General features: G+C 37.5%; 1 protein-coding gene across 7 annotated transcripts in view; it reads left to right on the forward strand.

The window, feature by feature from the left end:
* Positions 1-26,215, forward strand: part of grk5l (G protein-coupled receptor kinase 5 like) — a 785,510-nt gene that overhangs the window by 17,660 nt on the left and 741,635 nt on the right. For 4 of the 7 annotated variants that reach the window (XR_015498445.1, XR_015498446.1, XM_087265470.1 and 1 more), the window contains exons 2-3: positions 5,660-5,755; positions 14,515-14,627. Coding sequence is in view for 4 of the 7 variants with exons in the window: in XM_087265470.1 (XP_087121596.1) it covers positions 5,660-5,755; positions 14,515-14,627 (209 nt within the window). In the remaining 3 variants the exon portion in view is untranslated. Of the gene's footprint in view, positions 1-5,659; positions 5,756-14,514; positions 14,628-19,731; positions 22,280-26,215 lie in introns of those variants that run through there. The other 3 variants (XM_087265472.1, XM_087265471.1, XM_087265473.1) reach the window with 2 other exon arrangements.

Here is a 26,215-nt window from a genome sequence, read left to right on the forward strand (position 1 = left end):
GAAGTTGCCACGGGACTTGGTGCTGGTGAAAAGTAAAAAATTGTGTATTTATAGATAGATTGGCTACTAGACAGAATAGACAAGGGTAGATTGAACATGTAGCAGCTGCCGATGAGCTGCGTGCTGCAGACGCAGCTGGTGTGAAAGGCAAATTCTTGCGTGCTGCTCCCGCACTGCTTGCGCTTACGGTGTAAAACAGGCATAAGGGTAAACGAGCTAACACTAACTTGTCATGCTTAACAAGCTGGATAACAATTAAAAACACTAGCACCAGGGAGTTTATGACCCTCACTTCAAAATGGAACAAAAGTAGGATTCTTTAGTGATTTATCCTGCTGTTGCTCCCTTCATCATCATCCCTCTTAGGCCCCGTTTACACTAGTGCGTTTTAGTTTTAAAACGGCATTTTAGAATGAAAACGATCCGCGTCCACACTCGCGTTTTACCCAGCGTTTCTGAACAGCTTTCTGTCCACAACAAAATGCTGAAAACGCACATCACGTGACCACACACACACTCTCGGGCAAGCGCTGCAGCCCATCTACCCAGATGAGAGCTGTGCTAGTCGGACCTCTCATCAAGCATCTCCCGCTGGATCTAATCTCACTATATTTATTAAACATGATATTTCATTCATCTTGTTGTCTTTATCTAACGACATATTCCCTGACTTTGGTCATTGGAATCGATTACTTAACGTGTTTTGGCTGAACGCAAAAATAAGTTAATGATTAATGTAACGCAGCCTACATTCTGTATATTGACTAATCGCTTGCCTTTATTTCCTATAATGTATAAACTTATTGTATGTTATACTTTTATAATGGCCATTATCGATTATTAAAACTGATATTCAGCAAAAGAGAGGGTGCGTTTCGTATTTTCACTGAAATTGAAAGGAGGCAGTTGTTATAGGCTCCGTTTTGTTATAAATATCCACACAGTGAAGATGACGCTCATATTATGCAGCACAACGCCTCAACATTTCTGCTGTCTGTTAAATTGCTAATATTAAAATCAAAATAGGCAGTTCCTTAAATCATGTTTTCATTTTATTGTTGAGAAAGTGAAACAACGTAGCCAGGGTGATGTGAATGAAGTTATAAAGTACACTGTTCCCTTTGAAGATTTACCCGTGTCCTCGGTATAGTCTGTTTTCCATATCAAACTGAGAAGAAGACTTGCGAAGTCTGAACTTACAAGGAGTGGATGCAGGACTGAACTGTGTGTGTTAGGCTACTTAATATTGAGGAAAAGCCCCAATCAGAGAGGCGAATGTCAGCAGCCCCGCCTCCGTTTTCCGATGTCTCCGTTTTCCATTATCCACACTGAGATGGAGCAGCAGAGTTTCAGAATAAAAACGGCCTTTCCAGCTTTTTCGAAACGCTCCGTTTTCGGCGCTCGAGAACTCCGGCGTAGTGTGGACGGTTGGCGTAACCGTAGAAAAATGTATGCGTTTTCAGACTTAAACGCATTAGTGTAAACGGGGCCTTAGAGCTGCACAATTCTGACTAAAATGAGAATCGCCTTTTTTTTGCTTAAAATAAAGATCACGATTCTCTCATGATTCTGTAGATGTAAAATTAAGCTTAATATGAGATTATTGTTTTTTTTTTCAAACATGGTAAAACAACAATATTAATATTATGTGTAGGTCTACTGGTTTCTATACATAATTATATTCTACTTATAATAATTCTGATTTTGAATTATGTTTGAAATATAGGCCCATGCTTGCAATCTGACCTTGAGAACATTATTAGACCATTTAATTCACTGGTAAAATCAACATTATATTGGCTAGAGTTGTTATACTGACACTGAAAACATTTATTTTCATGCACAACTGTGTTCCCTATGAAAGAAAAAAACATCAAATGTTTGTCGCAGTCGTTACTCTAAAGTGCGATATGATTATTTAAATGATGTGCACGCCTTCGGTTTCATTTTCAACTGCTAAGTGCTGTTCATACTTCGCGCTGCTCTCAAACGATCACTCTGTGCCACAAACTGGATATTAATTACAACATTATTACCTGTTACTCACAGCATATGCAGGTTCTGTTCACTAAAGTAGACGCGTGCATGTCTATCATTAAGTAGGGCGCGCACCCGCACAGTCAGCAGCTCACATCTCGTGTGATCATCTAGGGGGTCGAATCGAGATCGCGATCTTTTTTTGATTAATTGTGCAGCTCTAATCCCTGTCTATAAGGCGCCGAACTCTGTATCAGTGCATGAGAGAGACAGTGTTCACTACGCGCTGAACTGAAGTGTTTTTTTTACCGTGTCACGCAACATGACAAATAGATTATGAAATGTGTTGCCCACACTTTAGGGCCAATTCCAATTCTACCACTTAGCCCTTCCCCTTACCCCTACCCCTCGTTTTGCGCATGCCCGTGAAGGGGGAGTGGTGTCCCAATTCTCTTTAGCTTCAAGGCGTAGGGCTAAGCGCAAGGGGTATACACCCCTTTAATTGAAGATTTTTCAGGACCACACTTGAAACCAAGGGGTAAGAAACATTTCCCAGAATACCCCAGCAACAGCTGCACCCGGAAGTAAGGAGCTCCACAAATTAATATTTTTTGTTATTATTACGAATTTTTACAAAAAACAAACACGTGTTAATATATTCATAACTGTGTTCATTTTTTACTGTTATGCTTTTTAAAAATAACGCTAAAATAAAAAACTATAAATTTTGCGATCTATAATCCCTAATCACAACTCCTTTACAGCAGTCTCACAACATTCTGACACTCGATGACACTAGAATACCCTGTCAGAGAAGTCTAGTGGCTGTCAATTAGCTTTTTTACAGTGTCTGCTATAATGTTAATGTTGTTTTTGTGTGTTTACATTGATGAATATGGCTACTGTGTTAATTACAGTACACAGTATTATGATCCTATTGCAACATTATATCATTATGATGACATAATATATACCTTCAGTGATTTCCTTAAGATAAATACCTAAAAATAACACAACTGGAATCACTCCAGCAGTCATGATCGTCGGATCTCATATGAAGCAAGAGATCGCGATGACAGATGTGCAGGTGCTGTAGTGCTGTCCCAATTCTTAGGGGTAAATTTTGAAGCCCTTCCCCTTACCCTTCGGTTGTAAGGGCCAAGGGGAAGGGGTTGTACAAAAATAGAATTGTGATTGCGCCTAAGTAATTAATTTTTATCAATTTCATCGGTTCGTTGTTGCAGCCCTATTTAGGAGATATAACACTGATACAAACATGTAAAGCTTGTAGTTTGTCACTTCTACTTAAATGGATGAACAGTTTTATTTTATCATCTGGTAATTTGCACTTGTACTAACATACTTAGGCCTGATCCCAATTCTATTTTTGTACCCCTATTGTAGACGCGAATATTTTGGTCTTTGGTTTTGACACGTTGCTTGATATTTTGACACGTTGCTTGAACGGGTCAATTAAAAAAGTGAAATGTCCATACCTTTACAAATAAGGTTTGAAAATTCCAATCCATTTATTGTCCATTTTGTCAAAATAAAAGTAAACATCAAAACAAACATAAACCCGTTCTTACAGCATGGCGGTCAAAAAGTTTGTTTGACCTTCTTCTACACACCTCTCACTCGTCGTGAGGAGAGCATAAATACCGTATACATCCTCTAGTGGTACAAAAGAAAATTGCAACCCATAAATGGCTCCAACACCTACCCTTTCCCCTGCAAAATTTACCCCTAAGAATTGGGACAGCACTACAGCCCCTGCACACGTTGTCATATGTCATCGCAATCTCATGCTTCATATGAGATCAGACGATCTGCTGTAGTTATTTCAGTTGTGTTATTTATTGGTATTTATCTTCAGGAAATCACTGAAGGCATATATCATGTTATCATAAAGATTTATAATGTGGCAATAAGATTGTAACTATACTGCGCATTTACACAGTGGCCATAGTCAATGTAAACACACCAAAAACAACATTGACATTATACCAGACACTGTAAAAAGCCCATACCCAGCCACTAGACATTAGACTTTATGATGAGTTACTGAGTTATTTTAACGAGTCTAGTTTGGTAATTCTATTATAAAATAACACATATCAAGAAGTTTTGTTAATAATTGATATCAGTTACAGGCATTTAATGAAAACTAGATTGTCAAATAATAAAATACATTATGCCAAGGTTTCTGATAAGAGGTTTGGTATAATGGTATATTTAAGCTTCTGCTTTGGTGATGGGCTGCTGAAGGTGTCTTCCTCTAGCTGAGCTGGGCTGTGTTGCAGTGGGAGGAATGAGCTGGATTACATTAATTAAGGATGTCCCGATCCGATATTGATATAGGAAATTCGTCCGATATCAGTCCAAAAAACTATATCGGACTGCGTTAAAAATCTCCGATATAAGCAGTCTGATACTCTCTAAACTCCGTTACAGCTATTCTATCCAGCAGGTCCAGAGCTAGCGTGCAAAGCGTGATCACAACACTGCTTGCTAGCAAAGTCTCTAAGATTTAACCTGCGTTGACAAAAAAAACACAGTTTTGCAAGCTCTGCTATGTACGTATTAGGGTTCGTCCGATAGACAACACCGGCATCACGATCCTCCGCCCCGCCCCCGTTGCAAATCCGCTCGCGAAAAGTGCACACTCAGGCCGTGTTTACACTAATATGTCTTTGTTTTTAAATGGCATTTTAGAACGACAACGATTTGACATCCGCAGTGGCGTGTAGCATTTCTGAGCAGCCCTCTTTCCTCACTACTGCTGAAAACGCACATCACGTGACCACACACAGACGCACACAGCCATGCACTCGAGACAACGGGTCCAGGCAGTTAGCGGGTCAGTAGACTGCTTCAATCTTTCACTCACTTGTACTTAGTGATTTTAGCGAACACCTCAGATACTGTTGGCTGGTTCCCGTTAGTTGTGCGTCTTTTTTACAGACGCCATTATAACGACACAAATCACTGCCTATTCATGAGTCCCGCAGAAAAAGTGATTGACAGGTGGTAATTATGTGTGTAACTTGCCTTTATTCATTTACTGTATGATTTGTGTATGGGTAAAACAAAGACCATGCAGGTCAGGTAGTTTAAACGGTAGGCTACAAATAATTAATTTATTATTAATGAATTAATAATTCATAATCGAAAATCGAATCAAACCGTGACTTTAGAATCCAAAATGTTATCGAATCAAGGATTTATTTGGAGGATCGTGACACCCTTATGTGAAGTCATACAGCACCAGATAACTCAAAACAGCAACCACAAGTCTCTCCTCCATCTTCAAAAGTCACCTTAGTCATCTTGACAACACAAACACTGCTGTCACCTCAACGGCAACACCGCCTCTGCTTTTATTTGATTGGTAAATGTAAAAGACACTACTGACGTTACATGCCTTTTCCACTCAGAGTTGACTTTTTTCAACTGCAAGCGCACAGCACGTAATGTCAAAAAAGTGAGTAGCAGCAGGCGGTTAAAATGTGAGGTGTGCAGGGCGCATTAATAGTGCGCAAAACACTCGCATCCGTTAGTAAAACGTTCAAAACAGGCGCCTCTCATTGCAAAAAGTATGTTCAGCGTGATCAGCCCATAAGACTGCAAATGTTGTTAAGAAATTGTTTTTAAGTGGCCTTTTTGTGCTTTTTCTATCTAGGTGGAGGAGGTAAGCGGAAAGGAAGAAGTAAGAAATGGAGAGAGATTCTTCGTTTCCCTCATATCAGTCAGTGCACAGAGTTGAACAAAGCCATCGGTAAAGTACAGACAATAAACTGTTGCATGTTTCATGTCCCTATGATTTTAATGCACCTCATCAGCTATAACATACTCCTGGCCAGATTTCTTCAATTTTGTTGTCCTCTGTTGTGTTAAACTATGTCTAACTTTAGATTGTCATTGACTCTGTGTTCACTATCTGAGATTTGAGCACTGAGTGGCTGGCCACCATTTTTGCCCCAGTGGATTTTCTTTGTATAGTTCATCTGTCAAAGCCCTTGGCTGTAGTGTCCTAGTCTAGACCCTTGAGGGCACTTTGTTGTATGCTGTTTTGGTCAACAAAACTGCAGTCCCCATCATTTTTTGCTGCTTTAATTTATATTTTGTCTTCAGGTTTTTGAAATTTCTGTTGTTATATAAACCCTTTGTGTTTGGTTTGTCGTTATGTCTGGATTTTGTTGGTTATTTGCTGTCTTTCTAGTCTGTTCAGTGTATTTATCTAGTTGTGCTTTTCTGTTGATTGCTAGTCATTTTTGATATTTCATCAATTAAGAGACAGCACTTCCTCCATTAAGTTTTTATGATAATCCGTGTTTTAGAAAAATTATAGTGAGGGATGCACTGTGAATGTAATGAGTTACACAACATCTCAATCTCTTAAGAGCTTTGAGAGCTTGTCTTCTTGTCTTGTGGTTGTGAAATATAATACTTTGCTTTGTCTGGGCTCGCCACAGCAAAATAATGTAGATCTGGCCAAAGTTATAAATGTTTATGTTTCAGACACACAAACAAGCACACGTGTGTTATGTATTATACGTCTTGAAAATGCACAACTATGGAAAAAAAATGCATTTTCTCTGTTTTTTTAATAGATCTGCATCTGCATATATTATGGTTCTATTGCTGTCAAATTGGTGAAAATCACTAAAAAGGCTAGAAGTGGCTTAAACTTAAAAAAAATCATAAGAGTCCAAACCTTGTCTTTGTACTGTGTTCCTTGTTTATATGGTTAAATATTTGCTTGGGTGGTGCTCTAAATTGTTGCTTGGGTGTGGCTAGAAAGTTTATTGCTTCCTATTGCTAATTATTGCCTGCTTAATAGGCCAAGTAAATTTTTACAGTTTCGCTGTGTGCATAGTCGAAAGTAACATATATGCAGTTTCTTTCTGTGGCTGATTGAAACATTGAAACCTTGGAAATATATATCCGTAAGTGCTCAATTTTTTATTACTATTTATGTAAATATTCAAGGGTCATTTGATTATTATGGCTTTTAAACTGCCTGTATTTTGTTGTACAGACACTTCTTCATCGTTTACATGCTATGGTGCTAGTATAACAAATATAATAATTGTTCTAATATTCCATGCCAATTGTCTCATTTAATAGATTTCCTCATATGCGTAAAGACATATGGTTGAATTGAAAAGAAGTGGCCGCTACTGCTACTGCTTGAGTATCTCTGCACCTACAGACTTTTGTCTTTACTTGGTGTAAACAGGTCACTTTCTCTTTTCATAGTTCAGATTTTTTTCCATTTTTTGATGTTCTATGTGCTATATTTATATACATTTTCTTTGATTGTTTGGAGCTTGCCTTATCCTTCTTCACAATGGACATGCCGGAAGTATTGCTTCAAACTATTTGGGACTATATAAGAATATATAAGAATTGTATAAGAATTGTGACTCTACAAACTTTGTTTCAACTGATTCAAAATGCAGCTTCCTCTCTTTTTAACCATGTATCGGAACTGTGAGTTCAAACAAGGACAACATGGATGATTTGACAAAACGTGTTCAAAAACTCGAAACAGAAAATACCAAGTGCAAATATGAAAGCCTTCATGAATTAGCTGCTGGTTCAGCTGTTTGACGAATCGCTTTCCTGTGGCCTCTGTGATCAAGATCTGGCTCAAAACCTGTAGTTTTTTAATTTTCATGGCAAAGTTCGTTTTCTTAAACTCCAGTCAAATCACATAAATTTTTCTCATGATTTTGGCTTAATTTCCTTGATGTAGGGTGTTGTGAGGATTTGTAAATGACAAATAGGTGCTGTGACACAAGATTCAATTGTTTCCTATCGTGTAATGTGGCATAGGTTATGAAACCATTCAGAATTTTCTATTCAGAAATTGACATTGTCTGTGATGCAGCAAGTAACACCATTCACATCCTCTCCAATGCATATTATAGAAGGCATCCTGATCTGTAACCTTTAAAAAGCCCCACTATGTCTCCATAGCTTTTTGGACCACCGTCTTGAAACCGCCGTATAACTGCAGTGATACAGACAGAATCTGATCTGCCCAGAAGTGGCCATGGGGCTATATGCCTCCTTGGCATTAGCATTCAATAAGTCCAGTGTTTTATCATTTCTTGTTTTATAAAGATAGTTTTGAAGGTGGGTAAGATTAAATCCAGACAGACAAGATTAAAGTCACCAGGGATAGCAACAAAAGACTACCCTCGCTGTCTTGAAATTGATGTCCACAGCTCGCTCTATCGGTGGAGGGAGGAATGTTAACTGTGATAATAATGCCATGGGAAGACTTTCTTGGCCAATGATATGGATGGAGACTTGCTGCTAGCAATTCAATATCGACACTGCACACACTTTCTTTTATCGTAATGTGTCCAGGATTGCACCACATTTTGTTGACATAAATCACAACACCACTTTCTTCAGTTCAATTCATCTTTATTTGTATAACGCTTTTACAATATCGATTGTGTCAAAGCAGCTTAACATAGAGGATCATAGTGAATTGAAACTGTGTCAGTTCAGTTGTCAGAGTTTAAGTTCAGTTTAGTTCAGTTCAGTGTGGTTTAATTTTCACTGCTGAAATCCATTGATGCGTAGCTTTACAAATCCTGAACCATGCAAGCCAGTGGCGACAGAGGCGAGGAACAAACTTTGCCAATTGACGAAAGTGAAGGAAAAAAAACCTTGAGAGAAACCAGGCTCAGTTGGGCATGACCATTTCTCCTCTGACCAAACTTTTTCTGCAGAGCTGCACTCTAGGCGCTGGAGACTGGAGAACACTGGGAGTCCATCATGGAGAAGCTGCAGGTGCAAGAGGTCACCAGCTGGTATACAGGCTGGCCCTTTAGGATCAATGTGAATGCTCATCTGTCACTGAGGTCTTACAGAAATCAGTCTCATGCTCTTTGCTTCTCCATGACCACCTCAACAGAGCTGAGCCAGACACCAGACCACCTTTTTGCTTCTTGCTGCTCTCTGCACAATTCCTGTCCATACACACATGCAAGCCGACAGCCAGCATGAAACACTCTCTCAATTATCACAAGTGATGCAAGTTTGTCCACTTTGTTTGCCAGTGATATTATGTTTCCAATAACGATAGTAGGAAGATGTTGTCTAAATCTTCTCTTACTTCATCATTGCATTTTCGTCACTCTGCATCCTTGATATTTTTGGTTCGTTGTCCATGCATGCTGTTTTGCAGCAAGCTCAACAACTGATCTTTCGTTTAAACAACAGAACCTTTTTTTGTGTGTCTCCTCCAAAATGAGACTTCAGCATGATAAAAATAAGCCAAAAGCCATAACAGCCAAAAAGAAAACAAAAATAACAATAATAAATACAGTAATAAAATCTATTAAATAAGACCAAGCAGCTCTGGAAGGCCTTAACTTAACTGAACTGTCAAACATTTTTATTCTTGCACATTTGACTACATCCTGACCTAACTCATCAGGGGATTTTTCAGAGAATGCAGTTTTGGGAAGTTTCATTTGGCTCTGTCCCAAACCAGCAATCAACAAAGGATCAACCAATACAAAGTAAAATGTTGCATGCTTGATCACTTACTTTATTATTCTTCCAAACGGATTGAAGTTCTTTGTCGCTACAACGGATTGACGAGTTGTGTATTTAGAGGGGGATGTGATGAGAAGCATGTTCCACTCTCTACTAAGGCTTCTCTCTGCTGGTGATCCACTCCTGGTTTTCCATTCCCGCTCATGGAAAAACTTCTCTGTCCACTTCATTTTAAATGCTATTTGTATGTTTATTTTTTATTTCATTAACACATGAACACAGCATCTATAATACTTAATGTATTGTTTTGGGAATGATTTAACTGTTTTAATAGACTGAATTATTATTTTAAAAAATGTATACCTGGTGTGTGCATCTTCTCTTTTAATAAGGGCGTTGCGTGTTTTTTTTTAATTTACTCTACTATAGCATAAAAATACCAAATATTTTGCAGAAAATTTTTTAAAATGGAAGATTTTATTAACAACTTACTTATAATTTTATTATTTGCTTACATTTATTTGTGATGTGATCTGGGTCATATGTTGCGCTGGAGCATTTTGAGGTAATTGGAAAAATTGGTCAAATGTGTTTTTTTTTTGTCAGAATTTAATTTAATTATTACTCTATAACATCTTGTCTGTTGTTGTATCCAATCAAATAAATGAAACAACCCAGTCCAGGAGAATTTCTTTATTTATTTTTTTTATCAATATATTTTTTTATTATTTTCACATCAATAATTTACAGAGTCATTTCAGTATACATGCAAACATTCTTTTCTAACCACCCTCCACCCCTTTCCCACCCTCACAAGACAGAACACTTAAACAGACATTCTTGTGAGAGATCGAGCTGATGTGTAAATTAAGAGGAAATAAACAATAAACAAACAATAATGACAAATACAGGATTAAAGCACTGAAGTGTCATACTTTTCCATCCGTATGTTCAGTCAATGTAACATCCAAGTTATTCATGTATTTAATAAATTTACCCCAAGTCTTCTCAAACATTGAAGAGTTTTTTTTTTAAGATTAAACATTATTTTTTCAACAGGAACATAAAAAGAAAGTTCTCTAAGCCATACAATATGACTTGGTGGTTCTACTGATTTCCAATGTATAGCAATGCATTTCTGTGCTGCTATCAGAGCCATTTTAATTAAACGTAAATTTTTCCTTTGATCGAACAGAAGAACTGATTCATCCCCTAACAACATAAATCTTGGATCAGGTAAAAGGTTAACTTTGGCAATTTTACTAATAGTTTGTATTATATTTCTCCAATAGGTTTTAGGTTTGGAACATGTCCAAAACATATGAAATAATGTACCAACCTCAATCTTACATCTAGAACAATGTTCTGAATATGAATCACTCATTTTGTGCAATCGTTCAGGTGTATAATATACCCTGTGTAAAATATTAAAATGTATTAATGTATGTCTACTATTAAATGAAAACGTTAAGGCACTTTTACAGATATGTTCCCAAGTATCTTGATCAAAAATGCATTCTAAATTTTTCTCCCATTTAAGTTTTGAAGATGACACTTCCATCCCATACAAATCGTTGAGGTTGCTATACATATAAGACACAAATCCTTTGGGTTCTTTCCTCTGTCTTATAATAGCATCTATTGGGAGGGAAGAGAAAGGTCCTAAATTACCCTTTTGCATTGTGGTAATAGTGTCTCACCTGAATATATTTAAAATAAATGTTTAACAGGAAAGGAAAACTTTAATCTCAATTGTTCAAATGTCATTAGTACGCCCTGCTCATATAAATCTCCAAACATCTGTATTCCCTTTTTATACCAGTATTGTGTTATTCCATCTCTTAATGCTTCAGGAAGAGATGGGTTACAGTGAAACGGGGTATTATTATACAATGAAAGTAGCCAATTATTTTTTTTCTTGATTACAAACCCCAATTTGCAAGTGTGCCTAATGAATGGGTTACGAACTGCCTTCATAACACAATTCAAAGGGAGAATTTCTTTATTGAGAGGTGTTGGTTAATCTTCAGTCCGAAGACAAAGGCATAGTCGTTACGACCGTGTCAATAGCATTTGCATCACTTTGACTCAGCCCGTTCTCAGGAACAAGGTTTAATGTTCCTCATAGCTGTGCTGTTACATATTCAAATTAAAAACCAAAGAATATTTATTTTTAGTTATATATAGATTATTGTTATATTGAAACTACATTATATAAATTTATTTCCACACTGTCATCTTCTAGATATAACTTCAACTGCAAGTTCAGCAGCAATGCCCAAGTCCAATTGTGCATGCTCTCAAAAAACATTGAGAACATTGAACATATTATTACACTGCTCCCTTTCACAGGTGTAGTGATGTCATTGCATCCTTTGTTGCTCCTTGTTCCATCTCTCATGAACAAATTGATCATTTATCCCTGAAATTGACTGTTACTTAAAATCTTAAAAGCTGCATGTTTTTTTATTATTTAGTAACTGGTAACACTTGAAGGGGTGTTCATCAGACTATTTTTGTTGCAATACTACCAAGTAGCTGTAATTTGTAACTATGAAGAATAGCCACAAATGTGTTGCAGTAAATTTGTACCCAGAGCAAATTTGCAAATGTGCATTTGCATTTACTCAGTAAATAATAAATGTGTTTTTTTCTTTCCAACAAACACAACGCAATATTTGCACCTATTCAAATTCTTCAGTACAAGTCTGCAATTCTTACTGGATGAATCCCAAATAAAGATACTCATCCGCTTATGTTCTTTACTACCATTGGTTCAGTGAATATGATGCAAAACACACCTGCATCTAAAAATGTGAAGTCACAGACAACATTTGCACATCTGCAGATTAGAATGTGAATCCATGCAAAGAGAGTTGCATGCATGTAGAATGTTTTCTGGACATATGTTTTTTCCAACTACACACAACTGTGTTGCTAAAATGGCTCGAATCGGCCGTTATGGGTCTTGTTTTTCGCTTGCAAATCTTTTGCACTACACATCCGTGTGATTTTTGGTGTGAAAGTGATTTGTGCGTCTGTAAATGCAAAGGTGGACTCTGTCTGGAGCGGGAAGTGGAGTACACGTTTTCATTTTTGTTTTGTGCGTACAGTGCTCAGCATAATTGAGTACAGCCCATTATGAAAATGAATATTTTTATCCATTTCTCAGTGAATATAGGCAATGTGTTTTGGTGCATTTAAACGGATTTATTACACAGATATATTTATTAAAATAATATTTTCGTCACCAAACATATCTAGAAACTGAAAGATAATGCAATTAAAATCAAGCAAAATATTGCAGAAAAAGTTACAACCTACAGAATTTCAGCTAAATCTTTTTGTGTTTCTTGATTTTTGCTCCTTATTAAAAATTTGTATTTAACATTTTTCTATGACATGTAAATGTGGGTGTACTAGTTTTTGGACCGTTATTGTAAGTTATTTTGTTAGATAAACTCCAGATTTGGCTTCAGTACTGACTAATTTAATGTATATGCACAAATATAATATATAGCTTCCTATTAAAAATATGAATTGAAAAAAAGATTAGTGAGAGGTGTACTTATACAGTTGAAGTTGGAATTATAAGCCCCTGAAATATTACCCCTCCTGTTTATTTTTCCCACAATTTCTGTTTAACAGAAGAGTTTTTCAACACATTTCTAAACATAATAATTTTAATATCTAATTTCTAATAACTAATTTATTTTATCTTTCCCATGATGACAGTAAATAATATTTTACTAGATATTTTCAAGACACTTCTATACAGCTTAAAGTGACATTTAAAGGCTTAACTAGGATAATTAGGTTTACCTGGAAGGGTATTTTAGTAGTAAGGTTAGTGTATTTAGGCAAGTTATTGTATAATGATGGTTTGTTCTGTAGACTATACAAAATACCTTAAAAGCTTCTAATAATTTTGACCTCAAAATGTTTATTTTTGTCATTTTTTTTAAAGAAATAAATCAAATAAGACTTTCTTAAAAGACTTTAATAAAAAAAAATGCTGCGAAAATTTCCTTGCTCTGTTCATGTGGGAAATATAAAAAAAATTAAACAAATTACCCCACTGCACTGTACCCCAGTGCTGGGTCACTTATGTAGGAGTTTAGTGTTTTTGGGCAGCAGTCATCCATTAGGGGTTGTTGCTTTATTTTTTGTTTTCTGTCTATTTTATTATTATTGTGCGTTCATCAATTGCTGCTTCCCACCTCCTCCTTACCCTCAAATGTGAAATTTGAACACCTTTACTAACACGTCAAATTAAATTCTGAAAAGATAAGGCATTTTTAATGGGTCAAAAACTTTCATTCCAAAATAACATACTGTAGTAATATTGTTGAATATTACACTGTCTGGATAAGCATGGGATGATAATCGTTTTCAAGGTTTACCGCGGTTCAAAACTGTCAAGGTTTTAAAACCGCCAAAATGTTCTGCTATACTGTTCCCACATTATATGTTTAAGTAAAACCGTGATAATTTTATCCAAGGTTATCATACCGTCAGAATGGTTTACCTCCCATCCCTATGTCTGGATTCTCACAGCTCCCTTTCAAAGTTCCAAGATATGTTATTCCTAGGTAACAACCTTTGAAAATAATAAAACCGGCTCATCTGGGTTCTGCAAATTGTTGTTACTATCATTGAATCATCAAATACTATCAATATTTATGCTATATAATTTGACTTAAAAAAATTAAGAAAATTTAAAAAATTAAAAATTGTATTTAATCTTGTGATGCAGTGCAGATATGTAATTTACCACAGATTTAAAGTGCTGAAAAGTTATTGTTTCTAAATAGCAACTTTAATTTTCAGTGTTTAGAATTACATTTGAAACATCAGTAAATGAAGCATTGTTTTTTTGTTTTTTTTTTTGTTATCTTTTTCCCCCATTAAAGTATGCATATGTTTTTATTAGATGTATATCAAAGTCAATTTTTTCACCATGATACCATAGCAGTACAATTTGAAAAATTTTCCTTTTGTTTTGTGTGTCAGAACGAGACTACGTGTGCCTGTGTGAGAGGCAGCCCATCGGGAGACTTCTGTTCCGCCTCTACTGTGAGACCCAACCAGAGCTTCAGCGATGCATACAACTTCTGGATGCCATGGTATGTTAATGTGCACATACACATATCTCTGATGCTTAGTGCACCTGTTTTATTTGCTACTGAAAATGGATTTTGTTGGTCAAAACAGCTTTTAGTTACTATTTGCTGGAACTATAAAAAATAATATCATCAGCTTAAGAAAAAAAAAAGACAGGGAAAGGGTGTACATAGGCTGTGTCCGTAACCGCATACTTCCATACTATATAGCTTGCTAAAAACAGTATGCGAGCCGAGTAGTATGTCCGAATTCATAGAATGTGAGAAGTACCCGGATGACCTACTACTTCCGGCGAGATTCTGAAGTGCGTATCCCATACACGCTGCGCTTTATCCTGATGCCCTGCGAGAGAATTCGAGAATGGGAGTGAAGCAATGTAACTCACGAGGGTGGGTCATGTGATCATGACAAAATGGTGGATGTTGTATGTCCGAATTCCATTCATACTGCTTACATTCATACTACAAATAACATACTTTTCTAACGGCCGAGTAGTACATTTGGATTCAAATGAAGTACCTACTGAGTATTTGGTGGTTTCAGACGAAGTTATAGTGTTTATTGTTTTTTAGAATTTACTGCTCCCTTTTTTCATCTAACTGAATAAAAAAATGTAGCCTGTGTGATGCAATAGACCCTTACGGATCTACTGCAGGACGTTAACTCAGGGTTCCCCAAACCCCCCCCCAAAAATGGCCCGACTCGAACATCTAAAAAGAGATTAATTTTATTCGCATTGCATAATAAAATGTCCAGTGGCAAAAAGTAAATATAATATTAACAGGTGTTCATATAATTCAATAGGGAAGCTTTGTTGGAGTCATATACTGTAGCTGGTGTGTCTATCCCTGCTCCTGGAAGGTCAGATTTCACATTTCATTTACATACTTTTCTAGATATCTAGTAATAACAAAAGCCCCTTTCACACAGTGATACGGGTACATATCTGTAACATTTCCGGAACGAGTTTACCGGTAAATTAAAAAAAAGCACTGTTTACACCGCAATTACGTTACGGAATTTTTCCAGAAAAGTCCATTTATACATCTATACCAAAATACCAGTAAATTCTGACATCATTTACCATAAATGACCTCTAAATGGCTGTGCTTGCATTTGTAAACATTTGACTACATTAAAAACTCGGTGGATGATTAAATATTGTGAACCACTTCAATGAAAACATATAGAGGGATACTTCTGCATCATAATAGTTAAACATGGCAGTTTGTTCATGTTTTAGGTTGCAGAACCATCATTTGCTGCTGTTTTTTCGGCTTTGCTTCACTCTCGCGTTGTCCACTTCTGAAAGCATCGGATATCAGACGCGATTTAATAATCATGCGTACGTTATTAATGTGAGCTCAGCAGGTTCGTTATTTCAAATATAGACACGTGGGGAGCTCTCTTCTTCTCTTCTTCTTGGCTTTGTGGCGGTTCCTCAAGACAACGACAAGGTTTGTTTGAGCTCCGGTCGAACAGGCTTGTTATTATATGTACATATTATTACGGTGTAATGTCTCGGCTATGTTTTTAAAAATGCCACTTCTATTGTCTATTATCATTCTCCTGCTTCTGCATATCTCTGTAAACCACTAGCGTTCAGCTGCAAGTTTAGCTTCGCCTTTTGGTACCCTTTTTTTCTGCTAGGTACCCTTGGCAAAGGGTGACCAAAAAGTGGTAATAATATATACATATAATAACAAGCCATGGTCGAATCTTAAATTTTATATGGATGAGAAAATGAAAAAGATTTTTGCATGCATGTAAAGGCTCAGTGGTAGTCAACTCACTACAAGAAGGTCTCTGGTTCGAATCCTGGCTGAGCCAGTTTGCATTTCTGTGTGGACTTTGCATGTTCTCCCTGCTCATGTGGGTTTCCTCTGATTCCTCCGGTTTCCCCCACAGTCCAAACCAAAGACATGCTGTATAGATGAATTGGGTAAACAAAATTGGCTGAGTGTGTGTGTGTGTGTGTGTGTGTGTGTGTGTGTGTGTGTGTGTGTGTGTGTGTGTGTGTGTGTGTGTGTGTGTGTGTGTGTGTGTGTGTGTGTGTGTGTGTGTGTGTGTGTGTGTGTGTGTGTGTGTGAGAATGAGAGAGTGTATGGGTGTTCTGCTGCATAAAACAGCAAAGTAACTGGCGGTTCAAATAAAGATAAATCAGGGACTAATCCAAAGGATAGTGAGTGAGTAAATACTATAGCTGGGGAATTTTGATTACTTTCAAAAAGAAATATTCATTTCTTTACAGAATTGAGATTTACCTAATTAAAATCTACAATCCTGTTTGTGCATTGAAAAGCAAGGTAAACGGTAAGATTTACTTGAATATTGATGGGTATTTGATGTATTTTCCAATTGCAAGCAGAAGTTGTGCATGCATGTGTTTGTATAAGCCACCATAAGGAAAGAGCCTGGGGGATTTTTTTGAGGCCTGCGCTGACGTCAGAGAGTAGCAGGATCTTGATTGTTGGTGCGAGTTAGACAGCACTCTCTCTGTGTCTGCTCTGTGTGTAGTCTCTGTGTGACCGAGGGACAGAAACTTGAATTGAGGATCCGTTTTACAGTAGTTGCTTTATGTGTACACAAAGAAAAATTAAACATGTCTGAACTGCCTGAAAAAAAAACTCAACATGACCAGGTATTCTAAGTGGCTGATGAAAACAATGGGGTATATGCACACACAGACTTTTAAATTCAGTCCGCCAGCCACAGGACATCCGGTTAATTGTCAACGCATACAAAATCGTCGTGTTTAAGATCTGATTTCTTTAAGAAAATATCTTCACTGCCTGGCTGAGATGCGATATAAAGTTGTTATTAGACCAACAAGAAGCACTGCATTAAATTATCATTTTTTCCATGCCATGTCCTTAAAATATGTAAATTAATTTTACCACAGTTTTTTCAATGGAATTTCTGTGCTCACCTGCTGCCAATAAGAGCGGCTGCGTTAAAAGGTTTTTCGTCACTGTTTACGATTTGACAACCAAATGAATGCCTAAGTCTATGTAACTGAATATATTTGAATTACATTACAACGTCAATGCTGTAAAAAGAACATTATGAAATTGAGTCATATAAATCTTTAAAAAAACTCTTTAAAAAAAAAAAGCTTTAAAAAGCTTTTAAAAAAACTCTAGCTGTGCATATAAACTATTGAAAGTCATAGAACGTCATTATTTCTATTAGGCTATGTACTGTAGCAAAATGTACTAGATAAAATAGAATAAAATAGAAATTTTGTAATTCCCTGAGTAATTAATAAGTAATTCCAGTCAGGGTTTAGAGCATTTCATGTTATTGAAACTTAGTTACTGGACCTTAATAAGGGCTTTGATACTCTTGAAATCTTTTTTGGATAAGCTTAAATGATGTCAGCATAGATAAAATTGGATTATAAATAATTTTTAACTGTTTTATATATTAAATATTTTTTAACTGTTATACGTTTGTATCAGTAAATAAATAGGATACAATTGATATTGGTTTCTCTTGTGTTGCACATAAATGAACTTCCACTAAAGCCTGGTTTATACTTCTGTGTAGAATGATCGGCGTGGCCCATGGCGTATGTCTTGCGCGTAGCCCTGCACACTATTTAACTGCTCTGTAATAACGCTTCCGAAACGCTATATAGCAGTGAGGTAATGAGCAACTTATTTTAAGGCGGGAACCGGCGGATGTGCAACAACTTTTAACATAAAATAAGTTTCCATCTAGACCTCCTTCACGGTACTCGACACGGTACACACTCTAGATCCATCGAGTGCAAGCGGTCCCCTACTGAAAAAAACAGCTTAAACCAGCCTAGGCTGGTTGGCTGGTTTTAGCTGGTCGGCCAGGCTGGTTTTAGAGGGGTTTTGGCCATTTCCAGGCTGTTTTTCAGCCATTTCCAGCCTGGTCGTAGCTGGTCAGGCTGGGAAATGACCAGCTTGACCAGCCTAGCCAGGCTGGGAGCCCAGCTAAAATCAGCTATGTCCAGCTTAAACCAGGCTGGTCTAGCTGGTTTTAGCTGGATTTAGTTGGTCATTTTCCAGCCTGACCAGCTAGGACCAGGCTGGAAATGGCTGGAAACCCCTATGCTTTTTTAAGATGGATTTTTTTAGCAGGGTCCTGCCCACACTCACACTCAGTACTACTGAGCTGACCAATCACAGAGCTTGTGCTACGACGTGTCGTTACATTTTTTTGAGAGGTGTGCGTCAGCGTCGGCCACGGCGTGGGCTATGTGACCACGTGCAGGCTGCGCCGTGCGCTTGACGCAGAAGTATAAATCAGCCCTAAGAGTCACTGATGGCATAATATTTATTTTTGATTATCCATTTAGCCGGCAGCTAGCTATCTGCAACTCTCAAATTGTCGCCCACTAAAGCTAAGCAGAGCTGAGCCCGGTCACTACCTGAATGGGAGACCACATGGGAATGCTAGGTTGCTGACGGAAGTGGTGCTAGTAAGACCAGCAGGGGGTGCCCTACCTGTGGTCTATACTCTACACATTGGGGGAATCTCAGTATAAAGCGCTTTGATGCTCCAGAAAAGCAGTATGTAAGGAATAATAATAATAATTATTATTATTATAAAGGAACTACTTAAAGGAAGTTATTTCAATAAACTTTGAATTTTTGGAATTTTGTATAATTTTAAAATTATTTTCTTTTATCTTTTACTCACTGCCCTAAATCTTTCAGTCAGGGTGTCTGTGGGGTCTTTTCAAGTCTTAAAATGTGTTAAATTTCAAAACAACAATTTTAGGCTTTAAAAGTTCTTAAAATCCTTAAAATCTTTACTTGTAGGCCTTAAATAATTTTAAACAGGTCTTAATTTTCGAATGTCCATGTAAAGCTACCCAGTAAGGCCAACAGCCATAGACTCCATATCAAAAAAACTCTATTTATAACTCTATTTACCAGTATATGGTTTAATTACCTTCCTCACATAAACATTTGTAAGTTCTCCATGTATTAATAGACCACATGGGTTGAGGACACTAACCTGGACCAACTGTTGTACATTTAGTTGATTATACTTTTTATAGATTGTCAAAAATATATACAAAAAAAATTGTAAGTATGCTTAGCATGTTTCCACGCATAAAGGGTTGTTCAAGTAATTGCACTTTGTTTTATGGAGCAAGAAAAAATCCTTAGGGTTTAGCCCTGCCAAGGTCTAAAATGTCATTCATAATGGCCTAAAAACAGTCTTAAAGTCTTACATTTGACTTGGTGAAACCCTATTCAGTGGAGTACATACCACGTGTTAAGGGGAATGAAAATGATACTGTTGTAATTGTTGAAATATTGTATGCACACACACATAATCTCCCACTATGTAATGACGTTCAGTGTATTTAGTGACGCTGATGACACTCTCAATGGTTCTCCAGGACCTTATGGAATCCTGCTGTGTTGACCAGCTGGTTACCAAGCAACCTGAGGTTACACATGGCAGGCTTCATGAAGCCCATGTGTGTAGTTGTGAATCATATGTGTGTTTGCTTTGAGTACTCTACAGCAGGTCCACTTGACACGTGTGCAGGCACACAATTTGTGAAAACATATGCTTTGGTTTGGGCACACAAGTTTGTGTGTATGTGTTTTTACATTATTTGAGATGGAACTTAGCAGGGGGCAGGTGGTAATGGAGAGTCTTGCATAACGTTATCCATAGAGCACAAGGACTGGAGAGGGTGTTGATAATGTGCCATCAAGTATTTGCTTCCTAACACACACACACGTGCGCACATACACACACACAGGCCTATTTGCAACCTCAGGGAAGGGATCTGTGGATAGTTTGGCACGTTTGTAATCGCTCACAGAATTACTTATATTGTAAGAATCAGCTATTAGGTTTAATTACAGTGCAAGTTTCCAAAGATTTGAAAGTGATTTACATGGAATTATTCACAGTTTACACTTAACCTCACTTATTTGTCCACCAAATAGAATGGTTAGTGTAAAAGTTATCTTTAGCAATTTCGTATTATGTCATTACGTGGCCAACATTATAAAACAGAATTAAATTATTTGAAGAGCAAGGTAGCAAATATCTGAAGTTGAGTCAGTAAAGATGCAGTAGGTGATCTGCCAAAATGCTAACCGGTTAGCCAATTATCTTTGGACGGCAGCGGAGGGACTGTGTTTCATAGCCACGCCACCTGAAATCGCGAACACGCACAGACTTGAGACATGACAGCAGACAATCCACTAGTTTGTGTCATTCGCCAGTTAAAAATGTAGTTAGAGGTTGGCTGGCGTCCTGCAGGAATTTCACTTATCACTAAGTCACACTTACATGCTATTTCAGAGCGAATATTCAGAGTAGCATGGTAAACAGTATAGGAAGGCTGTCATTGTTCAAAAATCAATGTGAATATAAAAACAAAAAGTCACACCAATCTTTTGCCGGAAGATTTCAGTGGCTGAACAACACTTCTGTGCATATAACCCATTCATAACACAACAGAATCTACATCAGCTTTGTGGGACTAAAATAGTTTTAAAACAGAACATTACCTGTCTAAAAGAAATACTTCCGCCTTGGTGTTGTCCTTTCTTCAGTGTGCAAAAGTAACTCGAATATTGATTCAGGATTTTAAAGTTTCAATTCAGCATTTGATTTTACCGTGACTGTGACTGTGACTGTCTGGTGTGCATGTGTCGTGAATGCGCGGCACATATGTAGGTGTGCATGTGTTAATGGCGGATATGCGTGAACAGAGATGCGCAGAAACCCAAATCTACATTTGGGCTACTTATCGGAATTGTGGGAAATGTTGGCCCGACAATATTTAATTGGATGATCATTTTTTAGTTTTATGCCTTACCCAGAATATAAAATTACATTTAAACACATTTAGATTTTTTACTTTAATCAGTACTATTGGATTGTGAAGGGACTTTCAACCAGCACAACAAAAAATGTTTCTGAAGACAATCACCTACTGCAGGTTTAACGTGAAACACACGACACACCAACACAAATCTTAAAACGAACCACAAATTTATTGCTACTCAATAAAACAACATACTAATCTACATAAGACACACACACATACATACATATACAAACAACACAAGCCGTTTTGAGGAGAGTTAATGACTGAGAGCGAGTAAGGATTCAAATTCTTAGCATTGCAACCTGAGAGTGAAACTATAAAAGCAGAGAATGTCATACACCCAAAACGCTTCACATCACCACCACCAGTGTGCAGCATCCCCTTGGATGATGTGACGGCTGCCACAGGACAACGGCGCCAGTGCGCTTACCACACACCAGCTATTGGTGGAGTGGAGAGACAGTTATAGAGCCAATTCGGTGGAAGGGGATGATTGGGAGGCCATGATCGTAAGGGCCAATAGAGGGACTTTGGCCATGACACTGGGGTTACACCCCTGCTCTTTCACGAGAAGTGCCATGGGATTTTTAATGACCACAGAGAGTCAGGACCTCGGTTTAACGTCTCATCCGAAAGACGGTGGGATTAAAGATGTGGGAAAGACAGTAAAGGAGGACTTGTCAGAGAACAACATTTTTCACATTGTTCAAAGGCAAAGATTTTCACTGCTGGCACTATTGAAACTGACATTTGGCATTGGCATGAGTGACCAAAAGTTTGTAGCAGCCCGGTTAAGTAAATTGACCCTGTAGAGCAGGGGTCTCAAACTCAATTTACCTGGGGGCCGCAGGAGGCAAAGTCTGGGTGAGGCTGGGCCGCATAAGGGATTTCACAAAAAAAAGTCCTCAAATGTCATTATTAACAGTTTTAATTATTTCTTCTGAACATGAAGTGTCCTGAACATTAATAGAACATTGAGTGAAGATTATGAACAGTTCTTCTGAACATGGCATCTTTTGCCTACTCCTTACTGCCAGAGACTTGACAGCGCTTCTTCTCACAAATCTGAACCACATTTGGCTTTAGAGCGGAAGCAGTTGAGACCCTCAGTATGGCTTGAAGATGATTATCATTAAGTCTAGACCTGTACTTTGACTTATTGAAGTACAAGGTGGAGAATAACTTCTCACACAAATATGTGCTCCCAAAAAGGCCAAGTCCTAGGGAAAAAGTGGGGGAACTCACTCAAAACTTCCATTCCCTCACCTAAAAAAAAGGCGTATATATGTATAAATAAAACACCCCCACCCCACTTCAGTCACATCAGTCTGTACCAGTCTGTATCTACCTATAATATATATAAGACAGGGCTCGAAATTAACTTTTTTACTTGGTAGCACCGGTGCTCCCAACTTCAAATATTTAGGAGCACCAAAATAAATTTAGGAGCACCAGAAAAAATTTAGGACCACCCACCAAAAATGATTGAGCACCGCTGCAAATTGCTTTTTAAGGGATTTATTGTATTTTAAAACAACATCAATAGGACTGACAAAAACCAGAAACAACTATCTAACTAATGCTGCGAAGACATTGATATTTGTGTGCAATAATTCCAAAATAATGAAAATGACAATAATAGTAAAAATGAATTACATTTCTCATTATGATACTGCCTTGAATGTGCATGAATGTAGGTTATCTGCAATTAAAAGTCTGTTACTTTATGAAAAATAATTGTATAGTTTGCATCAAACAAAAATGAAGCATTGCAGTAAGAAATATTGATTTTGTACTGCTGTTTTTATATGCATGTCAATTTAATAAATAATATTTCTGCTACAAAACAAACTAAAGATTATAATAAATCATTCAATTCAATGATGAAAGCTGCAAAGCAGTCATCAGTAAATAAATAAAAAATAAAAATAATATACACCTCAAAAAAGAATAGACAAAAGAAAGAAAGTAAAGTCTCACTTCTATCACTCTTTAAAAGATTTGTTTTCAGTTTGTGTCAATTTAAAGGTTCAGTCTGAGATGATCTTCATTTTTCTGTGTTAGTGGAAAAGCTGGCGAGTCAGCCGACCCAATTTATGAGCAGGCAGCGCAAGATTCTTGCGAAGACCACCGGCGGAATACCGCTGTTTGTTATGAGACGCAGTTTCAGTGTAAACTTAGAAAAGGCGAGCTTCTTTGGCGATGATATACAGTATTAGATTTGACTTTTAGCGGACATTTGCGCTGAACACGCAGTGAATGCAACGCATGGAGATTCGGGCGCCTTCTCCATGAAGCGCGTACTCGATTGATCACAGCTGGTGGATCATTATTCACCACGTGACGTGTCATGATCGCTCTCATCTGCACCTCAATTTTAGATGGGGTTTGCAAACCTGTGTGCTTAACGTTTTTACTCTTCTGCCGTTTGCATTTCCCGTGGTCATAAAAGCTCCTTCCCTGTCATCTGACAGCGGAATAGCTTGAGTGAATGACAGCTAATATGAACCAATATAGCGGCAGAGAAGAGCGATTCAGCACGTTTTTACAAAAAATCAAAACAGGTCGCACTACAACCATTGTCAGCAGTCTCACTAATGCGCCCAAATATATTATGAGGTCGCACAGATTAATTTTCTGGCGCATTTCGAGCCCTGTAAGAAGCAGGCTCTAGCTAAGTGGCAGGCAGGGGCGGGAACAGCTTACCTTGGTTCTTCCCGCCCGTCACAGCGTCTAACAAAGGGGCGGGGTATGAAGGTAAATCAGTTGCGTAACTCGAGAGCTTGCAAATGTAAATGTGAGCACTTGTGATAATAATATTTGTATGTGTAGGTTGAAATGTACACTTACAGCTCTGATGTGAACAGCTGAATCCCTCGATTTGCGCACACACACAACAATCCACACACTTGTGTTTTAAATTGGAAGTTGCAGATTAATAGTTGTGTATTTGTAAAATGTCATTTACATATACAAAATGACAGACACACGTGTGCACGGCAAATTTGATTGCATCTTATCTCTACAACCACAGGTCGGCACTCACAACCTCTCAGTTTTGTCAGTACAACTACAAATCTCCCGCGCTCTGACTTTTGCTACACATCTCCCGCGATCTCTGTAGCAGAACCCATCTGTGCACTTGCAAATGCAGAGGCGTGAGCAGCGCGGGGCGGGGGAGGGGCGGGGCAGGTGTAAAGCTGTTTGATTGGCTGATGCCTGACCAATGAACAATGCCAGCAGCCAACAGGACTGAGGTGCAAAAGAATCATTTCCCACGATTATTTTATTATTTAGGGTTTATTTCAACTCTTTTCTGAAGAGATTCTTGTTAAAAATCATTAATTTTGCGGAAATGAACATACCAGTAAAAGAGCAGCAAAGCCAGTTTATTGGCTAGAGCCAGCCAATGAGATGGGGCGTTTCTGTTTGTCAGCACACAGGGCAGCTCACGTTGTTGGAGGCCTCGAGCAATCAGAGGGTAAGTTATGATTTTTAATAATTATCTATATGTTCAATACTGTTAGCTAAGCTAAGGACTGTGCTGGGTGCTTCTCTTGTTTGTTTTTTTATATAAGAAACAGTTATGAGTTATGTAGGAGTTGCTTTCTATCATGTTATATCGTTCTAAAGATACGATTCAACCCACATGAAATAAGTTGTAATAGTATTTATAGTAAATAATATTACGTTTTTGAACCATACTAACTATAGTAAACTGTATTATATTGTATATACTGCAGTATCTACAACTTTGTTAATGAATGCAACAGCACACTGTAGTATTAACTAGCATGAACTTTAATAAATTAAAGTATATTTACACACACATTTATAGCAATTAAAAATAACACTAGGCGTTTCAGTTTCTCACTGATTATACCGGTTTTTGTTATAATAACCTGCATCATATCTATCTATCCATCTATCTATTTACATGTTTGTGTACAGTGTGTCCTTTATATCACTTTTTTAATTATGAAAGTTACTAACTATAGGTTATTTCTCAGTTTCCTGTAAGGATGGAGTGACAGGAGAGATCAGGATGTTTCAAGTCGATGAGGAACTCAGAGAAGCTGCATAGCTTGAATAGGATGTTATTTATGCTAAAGATGACATGATGATCCAGCTCATCTACAAACACTTCAAAATGATTCAGATCATTCAAGAGGAAGCCGACCATTTGTTTTCTCTTTTTACCTGCCAAGATGATTACAGATTTGAACAAAACACACACTCACCAACACACAACTTTTATTTTGCTAATTGTTTAATGTAGTATTTTTACACTTTACTGTAAAGTAGGGCTGTCAAACTTAGTTCCTGGAGGGCCGTAACCCTGCACGTTTTTAGTTTCAACCCTGCTTCAACACACTTAAGTGAAAGTTTCAAACAAACCTGAAGGACTCAGTTAGTTTGATCAGGTGTGTTTAATTAGGGTTAGAACTAAACTTTGCAAAGCTGCAGCCCTCCAGGAACTGAGTTTGACACCTGTGCTGTAAGGGAAATGTTTAACATTAATTTGTCAAATAAAATTTACAGTGCAAATAAGTGCAGTGCAAATGTCTAGTTACTTGTATTGAAATATTTCAGGGTTTTTCCTTGTTCATAATGAGATGGAGGTGGTAAATCCAACTTCATCATTACCCATCAAATGTTATCTCCTCTTTAATCCTTTGCTCAAACCTTTAGTAATGGGCAAAAAGCAAGCCATTGTGTAAAGCTGGTTGATGCTCGCTGTAATAGAGA

Source organism: Danio rerio, chromosome 8 (assembly GCF_052040795.2).
Source record: "Danio rerio strain M-AB ecotype USA chromosome 8, GRCz13ab, whole genome shotgun sequence".
NCBI lineage: Eukaryota > Metazoa > Chordata > Actinopteri > Cypriniformes > Danionidae > Danio > Danio rerio.